Below are 12864 nucleotides of genomic sequence, written 5' to 3' on the forward strand. Positions count from 1 at the left end.
CCGGAATCACTTTATACCACGTAAAAGCGCTCCAGGGTAACATTTTGTGCACCAGATATCACAGTCATAATAAAAAACGCACGAACCATGCCTGTGTTACATGTATTCTTACTTTTGGTAGAGTAGGGCAGCCATTTGCGAGATCTCCTCTCCTGAGGGGGAGACAGTGGTTTGTGCCGCTGTTATCTTGTTACTATTTGATCAAGTTCCGCACATGTTATAACATTGAAGTACTATTGGAAGGTACTATCCAGTGCCACAAGAAAAGTGTATAGAACCGCTAAAAAAAGAAGTAAACGGAGACAGAGTGGTAATTCGGCGTCTATAAACGTTAAAAATTTTTTGCATACGTCATAAAATTCGCCACCTTGTTAAAACCGCACTTCGATATATCTGTGGTGGTCCATCTTACGTCTCTCACCCTGTACGCCTGTAGGTCTCTGTTTAATGACACAGCTGTATGTCTGGATACTCTTTATTGACAATCACTGGGCACCTGTGTTGCAATGAAAAATTAAAAACTAAAGTGTATACTTGCAGGTTTGGTACCATCAAGTATGAATGATGCGTGCTTCGGAAAAGATTGACGTCATTAACTGGGTTTGAAAATTACAGATACATTCTCGGTTATTTTGTAAGTACCACATTAATTACTTAAGAAAAACTGCAGTAAGAAACGAGGATTCATGACGAAACTACACATAACCTGCAAAAGAAAAACTTTTATATAACTAGCACACTTGTAGTTAAGCCAGTCTTCCTGTATATTTGTATCGAATTTAGCTAAAAATGAAGAACAATTACAGTAGACATATATAAAATATATTGTGGAAACTAACTGTTTAGGGATCATGTGAAGGATAAGCAAGGATTGTGTTGCTACACATTGAGATAAAACAAAAACTTTTATCATACAAAGATGTACTACACAGAATGTTGATCGATTCTGAACCAGAGTCGAGTCTACTCTTATAATCAAAGTTGAAAAATAACTTCAAATGTGCAACAGAAATAATTATAAAAGAGCAGTACAAATATTAATCTCTTTATTAATCAACAATTCATAAGAATCGCTGTACTCAACTGCGATTAAAGTCACACAGCTAGATAGAGTCTTGAAGAATACTGTCGATCAATACATATAAATTTACCACGATTTTGGTTTAGTAACCAATGTTATTCAGCCAGTTTTACCAGTCACGATAAAAAGGAAACTGAAGAAATCTTGAGAACATCTTTTGAAAATTATGTCATAACATCGTGCGTAGAATACGCGTCAGTCGATAACTTCATTAAAATGGAAACTAGACGACAGATCTCAAAAACGGCTTATTAAAATTTTCAGAGTCATCAGAATTGCTTGTTACGATCTCGAAACTATTGTAAAGGACAGGACTCATCACTTGGAAAATAGAGGCTGAGTCCAAATGAATCAGATGTTTCTCACCCCGTTTTAGATTTCCATATTACTGAGCAAGACTGAAATTCACGTTATGCATATCTGGCCAAGTTGGCGGGTATACGAAAATTCTCTCTGCCGCTAGTGATTGTTGAATCTGCGCAAAGAGTCTGAACCGTTTAGAGTGAAGTGGTTCCACTTGAGGAGACTACACGCCATTGCTCAATAAAGCAAACGCCACTTAGGAACAGATTAATCTGTCTCGTGAAGGAAGCCACCTCTCAGAATGGATTACGATATGTAACTGTAGTCACCAAGATCTTCCAAATGTGCTGAAAAAGTTATGAGGAAATCTTACATATCGAAAGCTGATTAGAATGTAAAGTGAATGGCAGTGGCTAGGCTATAAAGTGGCAGCTCGAATCCAAGTTTCCAGCAACGAAACTTAAAAGTGTCATCTACTTCCGTAATCATGAAGTTTACCGCATTAAAAAAAACGTGCATCTCTTAACATGCCATGATCAATTCGAGATCGCGAAATAAAATATTGAATGTCAATAAGAAATCGGACAAGTACTTTGTTGTATGATTAATGCTAGTAACATTACTATTTAACGAAATAGTGATGTGATTATAGCTTTTTCAAATCGTACTATGCACTTTTTCTTATGGTGCTTCTGAGCTCTCACAAATACGAGAACCGTGACATAATTATGTTAATGTCTGCACGGAAGCACAAATATATCAGGTGAACGTTCAACGTAAGTGGATCAAGAAATTTTTTGTGAGGCCAAATAGACGAAACTTGCAGGACAACGGAGATGAAAGTGCACTGTTCCAATCTTGCCTCTGTCGGAAAGGTACGAGTTTTAATTACACAGCAAATACCCGCCCATTTGTGTCTCATTACTTGTCGAAAAACTCGTTTTGGTACCTCCAACCGTTAATGAAATATCATCAGCGTCAGAGTTACGTGTGTGTGCATTGCTCATATCTTCAAGTGAGCCACTTCAATATTTCCTATACGACGCAACAAAAAGTGAACGGGAGAACGGAATATGTAGCCGCGTGCTTTAGCTGGCGTGTAAACTGTTCAATGAAGGAAAATATTTCTGCGCCCGCACACCAATCACTGATTAACAGGGCAGCTATAGTGGACATGTCTTATCATTAGTTCACTCCTTCCTGTGTCGTGTAGAACGCATTCTACTGTATACATTTAATGATCGCTTGGAACCAAAGACACTATACTAATGGTTAAAAAAAGTCCTAGAAGTGCATCAGAAGCTGAAGTAAGCGATGTAAGTTATGCATAAATCCAAGCAGGCCACTTACATTATTTCTCTCGCTGCCTCGGGCTGATGCTGTGGCTGCTACTTCACGACAGTCATTGATTAGTCACTTAAAGAGACTGACAGTTAATGTAGGGTTTGTGATTTGGATAAACAACACAACGTTAGTAATTGTGCATATGGCAGTTATGGACAGTATAGTCCCTTCTTTCATCTCTCATTTTGCTACAGATATTGGCGATGTCAGCTGTTGCGGAGGACGTAGGATAACTATTTATTCTCTTTTTTTTAAATTAATCCCAAACAACTATATTTGATGATGTTCATTTACTACGATCGATTTTGAAGGTCTTATGGCTTCATCATCAGACACATGCCTTCACAATCCAATCGCTGGGCATCCACAAAGTATATATCTGCATAATCATGGAACTCTATCACGTATAGCAGCACCTTAACTGGCAACATGAACCAAAATGCCAAGTCCAGCACTAATTATCATGGACAGTAATACATAAAATATACACGTATACATGTATATACTGACAACACTAATCAAAATCTGCTGCCTCAACTGTTTATTTGAGGGATGAAGACGAGGCGCACATCATGAATTTTTTAAGTTAAAGAGTGTACAGGTATTGCATTTCTAATTGTACCATTTCTAAAAATAAACGTAGATTACAAGGATAAGAGCATAAATCATTGCGTCTTATACGGAACAGCTCTAAGAAAATGTCCGAAGGTATTTTCACGTTGCTATAACACAGAGTCTATAAATAACCGTAAATAATAATAAAGAGCCTGTCATGTATATTTTGCTAAACAATTTTACTGCAGATTGTGGGAGATATCTTGCAATGGTTAGATCCTCTTTCAAAGGTGCAGTGTCTCATATGTAAACACTTGACGGTTGATCAAAGATCGCGATTTCATTGGTTCGCGAGCATCGAGTCAGTTATCAGATTTCTTACCGGTGATAGCGGAACCTATTCTAGACATCTGTCTACTGCAGAAAAAAGTACGGTACCTCATAACTGAAACGGCAGTGTACATGTGTAGATGTTGAGAGGAGACAAGCAAGCTGCACGAGGAACGACCGTGTCACTCCTCAAACCCATAACTCTTCTTTGGAGTTAGTACATTGTAAATGTTGTAGATCTTCTTTTATTTTCTTACTATAACAGCCACATCCACAGTCACAAACAAAACCAAACTAGGCAAGAAAATAAAAGAAGATAACCAAATCATATAAACTCCATTGACAGTATATATTTTTTCCGAAGTGCTATACATTGCATGTCTACAGAATAAACATACTTTTTCCTTACTCACTATCATTCTCCAGTCGTAATGGTACGACAACAAAAACGCGTTCACACAACACCCATAGGGATTTTGAATATATCGGATTGGAAATAAAAATATTAATGTTTAAACGATTCGTATTTTGTGAATCAGGCAATCTTGATGTGACGATAAATGACTGCAGTGGTGAAGCTTTGATGTTACGCTGCTGAGGATGTTGACATCAGATGTGCTGTCGTTCTACTGGAGGTGGTCTTTCTGGATACTGACGACTAGCACCGCGCAAAAAATAGAAGGGAGTGGAACTGTGGAATGAGAAGCATGGGATATAGCTGAGGAGCTGATGAACAGTGTGAGTGGAAAAAGGAAATGGACAAATAAGCAATGCGACAATGGATGTAATGGAACATGGTCTATTTGTGCTTACGGTGGAGAGTGGATGCAGTACAGTTGGAGATAATGTGGAGAGTTGGATGGAAATGGGATCGAGCAAGAATATCTAGACGAGAGTAAATGAATGAACGGTTGTGGTAAACGTGTTGTTTGCATTATGGTGAAGTACAAAGTGGGCGGCCAGAGTAGTTTGTTGAAGGATGTGAGATCGCTCGAAAGCGTCGATTTTTGGAGAATTGTTGGTACAACATGGATTATATCTTCAGTGGAAGGGACGAGACACAGGGAGTTGTCTGGGTAGAATAGGGAATATATATTGATGGGGAACATTGATTTAAGTTTGGTGAAAGGAGGCTTCAGCTTACAGTTAGAGCAGTGGGTGGGATGTGATGGATTTGAGGGAGGGAATACGACTGTAGACTTGGAAATTGTTTCAGAAAGTTATCAAACTGCACCTTAGGGTGCTAGTGGAATGGATGGAGTAATCGTCGTAGGTTAGACAATTCATGGAACAGCGTCTTTGGCGTTGCCTTCAGAAGGGTTCGAGACTGGATCTACTGTGGTAGACGCCATTAGTGTTGAGGTGATCGGTAATTAAGAGGATTTTGAGACTATGCAAACACAGTGTGTGGGACCGCAAGTTTTTGTGCACGTGGGGGTCTTTGCGGATCTGATAAACTTTGACCGTAATTTTATTATATTATCTCGAAGCATCTGAAGAAATGCAAGTCGCGACCACTCTCACAGAGCGTCCTCTACGCTCCTCTGAGCTCTAGTCAGAAGTTTGGTGCCGATGGACACGTCAAGAATTGGTTCCCTATGGGTACGCTTGGGGCCAGTGTTTTCCATTGGAATACAGGCACCTCCAAAAAAGACTGGCACGCTAGACGGATGGAGAACTTAATGTTCCGCTCCTAGTCATGGCATAATGGGAATCATGATACAAAACAATTAAGATAATCAGAGCTCGTGCTGGAGGGTGTTAGGCGTTACTCACGGTGCGAGTGGCGCAACGCGGGTACTCACTCTGGTCGTGTGGCAGGGGCAGCGGGCTGCCGGCCACCAGGTCGGCGTGGCGCGTCTCGATCTCCGACGTGGACTTCTGGCGGCGCAGCAGCCGCGACTTGGGCTGGCAGCGGCCCAGACGCTCCTGGCAGTCGGCGTGCACGTTCACCTTGCACACTTTGCACTTGAGGCCCTGTCGCGTGTGGCCTGCGAACACCAAACCACATACTACCTTCATTGTTGTTCCAACTACGCCCAGTGGGCTCGCAGGGATGCAAGATGAATTTCTAAGGAAACAGAACCATAATGCTAAAATTTGAAAAATGGATATAAATGAACAATTTAAACAAGCTAAAGTAAGCATGTTCTTCATCTACATCTACACTACTGGCCATTAAAATTGCTACACGAAGAAGAAATGCAGATCACAAACGGGTATTCATTGGACAAATATATTATACTAGAACCGACATTTGATTACATTTTCTCGCAATTTGGGTGCATAGATCCTGAGGAATCAGTACCCAGAACAACCACCTCTGGCCGTAATAACGGCCTTGATACGCCTGGGCATTGAGTCAAACAGAGCTTGGATTGCGTGTACAGGTACAGCTGCCCATGCAGCTTCAACACGATACCACAGTTCATCAAGAGTAGTGACTGGCGTATTGTGACGAGCCAGTTGCTCGGCCACCATTGACCAGACGTTTTCAATTAGTGAGAGATCTGGAGAATGTGCTGGCCAGGGCAGCAGTCGAACATTTTCTGTATCCAGAAAGGCCCGTACAGGACCTGCAACATGCGGTAGTGCATTATCCTGCTGAAATGCAGGGTTTCGCAGGGATCGAATGAAGGGTAGAGCCACTGGTCGTAACACACCTGAAATGTAACGTCCACTGTTCAAAGTGCCGTCAATGCGAACAAGAGGTGACCGAGACGTGTAACCGATGGCACCCCATACCATCACGCCGAGTGATACGCCAGTATGGCGATGACGAATACACACTTCCAATGTGCGTTCACCGCGATGTCGCCAAACACGGATGCGACCATCATGATGCTGTAAACAGAACCAAGATTCATCCGAAAAAATGACATTTTGCCATTCGTGCACCCAGGTCCGTCGTTGAGTACACCATCGTAGGCGCTCCTGTCTGTGATGCAGTGTCAAGGGTAACCGCAGCCATAGTCTCCGAGCTGATAGTCCATGCTGCTGCAAACGTCGTCGAACTGTTCGTGCAGTTGGTTGTTGTCTTGCAAACGTCACCATCTGTTGACTCAGGGATCGAGACGTGGCTGCACGATCCGTTACAGCCATGCGGATAAGATGCCTGTCATCTCGACTGCTAGTGATACGAGGCCGTTGGGATCCAGCACGGCGTTCCGTATTACCCTCCTGAACCCACCGATTCCATATTTTGCTACCAGTAATTGGATCTCGACTAACGCGGGCAGCAATGTCGCGATACGATAAACCGAAATTGCGATAGGCTACAATCCGACCTTTATCAAAGTCGGAAACATGATGGTACGCATTTCTCCTCCTTACACGAGGCATCGCAACAACGTTTCACCAGGCAACGCCGGTCAACTGCTGTTTGTGTATGAGAAATCGGTTGGAAACTTTCGTCATGTCAGCACGTTGTAGGTGTCGCCACCGGCGCCAACCTTGTGTGAAAGCTCTGAAAAGCTAATAATTTGCATATCACAGCATCTTCTTCCTGTCAGTTAAATTTCGCATCTGTAGCATGTCATCTTCGTGGTGTAGCAATTTTAATGGCCAGTAGTGTATATACAGGATGAACTGGAACTCTAATGACAACATTTAGGAGGCTCTTCTGGTATATTTTCTGAGTATTTCGGTGTAAAAGATCCGCCATATCTCAATAATGTAATAGTGATTTATTTCGTTTGTTGCCCCAGTTATCCTTATTTCTGTGAAAATACATTCACAACAGTATAAAGACTTGCAGTATGCAACCATTCTAACACGGAAGGATCCATTTTCTCATAGGCGCCTATGTAGAGGTGCAAAAGCACTGTCACGTGGTTGCTGCCTCTGCGGGAACAGCACAACATTCCGTCGGTGTTGTGCTCTCGTACTGGAATCATTGAGTCGATACACGACATGAATATCGGCTAACTCTCCAACGCCGGCCTGTGTGGCCAAGCGGTTCTAGGTGCTACAGTTTGGAACAGCGCGACCGCTCCTGTCACAGGTTCGAATCCTGCCTCGGGCATGGATGTGTGTGATGTCCTTAGGTTATTTAGGTTTAAGTAGTTCTAAGTTCTAGGGGACTGATGACCACAGATGTTGAGTCCCATAGTGCTCAGAGCCATTTTGAGCCAACTCTTCAACAGTAATCGTATCTATAGTCCTGTGTATCACTGTTAACACAGAACTAACACAACTGGAGAAATAAAACCGTGACAGAGCCGAGAGCGTGAAGCCCGGGTTCCCGGGTTCGATTCCCGGCGGGGTCAGGGATTTTCTCTGCCTCGTGATGGCTGGGTGTTGTGTGCTGTCCTTAGGTTAGTTAGGTTTAAGTAGTTCTAAGTTCTAGCGGACTGATGACCATAGCTGTTAAGTCCCATAGTGCTCAGAGCCATTTGAACCATTGTTTCGAGAGCGTGAACACCACATGCTCAGATCAGTAGTTTGGTAGATGGCGACCTATTTTATATGTTACATCTCTTTACTATTTTCCGTCTAATGGTATGAAGAATATTGTCCACACTACTCCACAAACATACTAGAAAGTCCTGGGACGCATGCTATGCTAATCACTATGTTTCGAACCTTACTCTAATACTGACTCCTCACAGCACCCAAATCATTAACTTCCGGATATGGAAAGTCTTCTTGTGAAAAATGATCAGTTTTCCCTTCTGCATGCTCCGTCCGTGCATCCATCTCGTACTGATGGCTAACGGGTCGCATAGCTGATTAGAGTACCAAGCACAGTTCGAAGAAAGTTTAACTCCACCATTTTCAAACTTCGCCACAACATGGGGACGGAACTTTGCACTGGCGGACAGACGTTCTCTCCGTAGAAGTGACCATTTCACCATCACACAAAACGTACTAAGTTTTGTCGGTTTGCCATTTATAAACCATATATACTCCGCAATTCAAATTACAGTGCGTGGCACTGGTTACGTCGTACCAAGGCTTTCTGTCCTACTCAACTTGCGTATTAACTGAGGGAAAAATCACCGTCCATATACTGTAACGATCGAGTTGGTCGGCCATTATGATGGTGGTGTTGGGCACGTCGAGGCCAGGATGTCCACGAACTACCACCCAAGGGCGTGGTTGAGCGCTGGTGTGGTAAGTGCCTGTCAGATGCCCTATGAGGTGTCAGTGAAACAGTACTGAGAATCCATATATTTATTATACAGAATATGTTCAGTAAGTGCGACATCGCTCTAGACAGCCAGCGCTCGCAGGGCGACTGCTGAGGCAAGCGCTGACCAGCACGTGGCTTGCAGCCGTAGGCGAAGGAAGCAACGGCGACGCTGCGAGGCCGCCGACACGCGCGCCACACACATGGCCCAGTGGCCACCAGCAGCCTTGGGAGTAGGTAGTTAGGACGAGCATGACCACGATTTACGAGGGGCAGTCGAATGAAAACCGAACACCCGCCACGGCTGGACCGTGGAATCGTTCCATTCAAAAGTAATCACCACACACGTTAAGACATACATCACACTGAGAGACAAGACCATCAATTCCTTTTCCATAGAACGCAGTAGGTCGCTGATGGAGCCACAACCGGACCCACTCTTGCACTTCCTCGTCCGACTGAAACCGACGTCCACGCGTGTCTTTCTTCAGGTCGCTAAAGATATGAAAATCATACGGGGAAAGATTCGGGTGTGATGATGATGATGATGATGATGATGATGTTTGGTTTGTGGGGCGCTCAACTGCGCGGTTATCAGAACCCGTACAAATTCACAACCTTTGCTCAGCCCAATCTCGCCACTTTCATGATGATGATGAAATGATGAGGACAACACAAACACCCAGTCATCTCGAGGCAGGTGAAAACCCCTGACCCCGCCGGGAATCGAACCCGGGACCCCGTGCTCGGGAAGCGGGGAAAGATTCGGGCTGTACGGAAGATTTTCAGTGTCTCCCAAATAAATCGTTGAAGCGTAGCCTTCATCCGTGGCAATGTGGGGGCGTTATCGTGCAATAGGATGAGTTTGTTCGACAACAGACCAACAACCCGAGGGCAGAAGACAAAGCCAACACTGGAAACGTCCCAAATCTCCACAAAAAAAAGAAGCTGTTCACACAAGTTCCCGTAAGGTCTTTGCTGACCTCCTCCTCCGACTGCAAGGGCCCTCTGCTCGTCGAGCTCCTCGAACGTGGAACCACAAACAGTGCGCAGTGCTATGAACACACTTTGCAGAAACGCCGACTCGCCAAAAGGCGAAACACCCAGGAATGCCGACGGATGGAATCATCCTGCTGCACGATAACGCCCGCCCCCACACAATCGGACAAATGCTACGCTTCAGCGATTTGGTTGCCAAACATTGCAAAATCCTCCATACAACCTGTATCTTTCACCATGTGATTTTTACCTCTTTGCCGATCTGAAGAATGCATGCGTGGACCTACGTTTCAGTCGGACGAGGAAGTGCAAGAGCGGGTGCGGTATGGATCTGTCAGTGGCCGACCGTGTTCTACGAAACAGGAATTGGTCGCCTCGTCTCCCAGTGAGATAAATTCCTTTGTTACTTTTGAATGGAACCATTCCGTGGTCCTATTATGACGAGTATTCGGTTTTCATTTGACTGACCCTTATAGATTGGGTGCAGAAGGAGCAGCCCTCAGCGGCGAATTCTACCCACGTCAACACCGCAGGCAGCAAGTAGTTTTCTCGCACAAGTGAGAGTGAAAGAGCAGTTGCACGCCCCCAGTCACCAACTAGAGGTCACCAAGAGGCACTCCGGTTGCGAAGTGCCAAGTCTCCGTCGTTGGATTCTGCACGAGTACAGCGTCGCGGCTAGCAGCATCTATGTCTGCAGGAGGAGAACCACGGAACTCAAAAGAACACCGGACACGACGAGTACCGACTGCCATAGGTCCCTCTCGTACCTGGAAGCCACCACACTGAGATACCTCTTGCTGAAAATGTGAAATATTTATAGGGTATAGTCCACGCTCACTTTGCTACAGCATTTGTTTGTTTCACTCAAGTCGAAACAGAACCTCGGCCTGAGCATGAGGTAATCAGGTCATCCGCACCGCGGACCACCGACTTCCTGCTGCGTCGGTACTTCTGCGCCTCTGGCCGATTGGCTTGGTGCCAGTGTGAAGTAATCGCCTCAGTGCCAAAGCAGCAATTCTCGCTGGATCAGCATGCCGTACTCCGTAATTTGCTCGGATGGCTTGACCCTGTTCTCTGGAGACTTGCGGCATCCGAGGGGAATGGCTTGATTTTAATCTATCGCGCCTAGTATTTTATTTTGCGGGACAACATAGCTTGGCATGCGCCCAAATATATCATATTTTGTTCTCCTGTCCCTTAGGCAAGATGCACTGTATGATCAAAAGCGCCCAGATGCCATTATGTAATGCGGAAAGGACCAATAGATGCCACGAGAAGCTGACCCACCAGTATAAAATGTGACAGGGAATATTGCGTCCTCAGTAGAGGAGCATTGACAGCAGAATGGCTCGGTCAGTAAAGCTCATTGACTTCGAAAGCGACTAGTCATTGGAAGTCACCTGAGTAACAAGTCCATGAGAGACGTTTCAATCTTTCTAAAGCTTCCAAATAGGCTGCTGGTGAAGTGGAAACGCGAAGGACCAACTCCAGCTAAAGCAAGACCGCACACACCTCATGAACCTACGGACAGGAACCGTCGATCATTGTGGGAAGTGGTTGTAAGAAAATCGCAAGAAATCTGCGAGAGGAATCATTCGCGAGTTCCAAAATTCTGCTGGCAGTCCAGCAAGTACAATGGCTGTTCGTAGGGAGCTGAAAAGAATGGAGTACAATGATCGAACAGCTCCTCACGAACCACGCATTTCTGTACTTAGTCCTAAGCGACGCTTTTGGCGGAGTAAAGAGCGACGCCACTGGAGAACTCATGACTGTAAACGAGTGATATAGCGTGATGAATCGCGCTTTACCCTGTGGTAATCAGATGGAAAGGTTTAGGTTTGGCGAATGCCTGGAGAACGTTACCTGCCATCATATGTAGAGCCAACAGCGAAGCAAGGACTAGGTGGTGTTACGTTATTGGTCTTTTCCCGTGGTTAGTGTGTGGTCCCCTTCTTGCGCTGAAGCAGTCGCGAAATGTGTACAGATATGAACACATTTTACAGCGCTGTGTACTGCGTACTGTAGAGGAACAGTTCGGAGACAATGATTGTTTATATCTGCATGACAATGCAACCTGTCATAAAGCAGTATCTACGAAGCAATGGTTTGAGGACAATAACATTCCTGATACAGACTTCCCTGTTGCGAACTTAACTAAGTAAAACACCTTTGGGATGAGTTACAACGTCGTCCTGTATATAACGTTAAAACGTTCGTCTATGCAGTCGCATATCTATGGAGATTCTCCGTATGATTGTGTCTTGGTTATTAATCTGTAATGTGGTACAATGTTAGTGTATAAACACACCGTGCAAGAAATTAGCCACCTTCAGGAAGGCATTACGCCGTTCCCGTGTAACACCGCCTCCAACCTTCACAAAGGGATTAGTTGAGGAAGGCGAAAGTCCACAAGTATCCTCAGGTACGCCCTAGCCAGCTTAAGCCGCTCATTCATGATTCTATGCCTTCGAGCTACCGAATTACGTGGATTTTGACTGCTGCGTTACACCTCTTGCTCCATACAGTCCTAGATATTTTGTATGAGATTAGATCGGGTGCGCTGGTCGGAGTGGCCGAGCGGTTCTAGGCGCTGCAGTCTAGAACCGCGCGACCGGTACAGTCGCAGGTTCGAATCCTGCTTCGGGCATGGATGTGTGTGATGTCCTTTGGTTAGTTGGTTCAAGTATTTCTAAGTTCTAGGGGACTGATGACCTCAGAACTTAAGTCCCATAGTACTCAGAGCTATTTGAACCATTTAGATCGGGTGCGATGGTGCATCTCCAGTCGAGATGTGATGGACTGCCCGGGTGTTCGTCACACCAGGGATATAGACGAACAACCCCGTCAACGCGGTTGTTCTCTTCTTGGACAACCGGAGTGTCCAGAACATACTCAACAAGAAGGTTTAGGAGAAAGGGTAACAACTGTTCAGGGAGAATCCTCAAATAAACATAATTGTTCATATTCACGGTAACCTCAACGATGGATCCAAGTCAAGAAACGAAAACCATCTCCCAAAACATCACAGAACCACCTCTGACCTGGACTACACCTTCCACACATTGGTATTAAACGATTGATTGCGCAGTCGATTTACTCGACACCTTGCATCACTTCAAAA

At 44.7% G+C, this 12864-nt stretch overlaps 1 protein-coding gene across 1 annotated transcript in view; it reads right to left on the reverse strand.

The window, feature by feature from the left end:
* LOC126470681 (uncharacterized) overlaps positions 1–12864 on the reverse strand; it is a 990891-nt gene that overhangs the window by 195981 nt on the left and 782046 nt on the right. Inside the window, exon 12 of the mRNA XM_050098681.1 lies at positions 5419–5604. Within this exon, the coding sequence (XP_049954638.1) occupies positions 5419–5604 (186 nt within the window). The remainder of the gene's footprint in view (positions 1–5418; positions 5605–12864) is intronic.

This window comes from Schistocerca serialis, chromosome 3 (assembly GCF_023864345.2).
Source record: "Schistocerca serialis cubense isolate TAMUIC-IGC-003099 chromosome 3, iqSchSeri2.2, whole genome shotgun sequence".
NCBI classification, from domain to species: Eukaryota; Metazoa; Arthropoda; class Insecta; order Orthoptera; family Acrididae; genus Schistocerca; species Schistocerca serialis.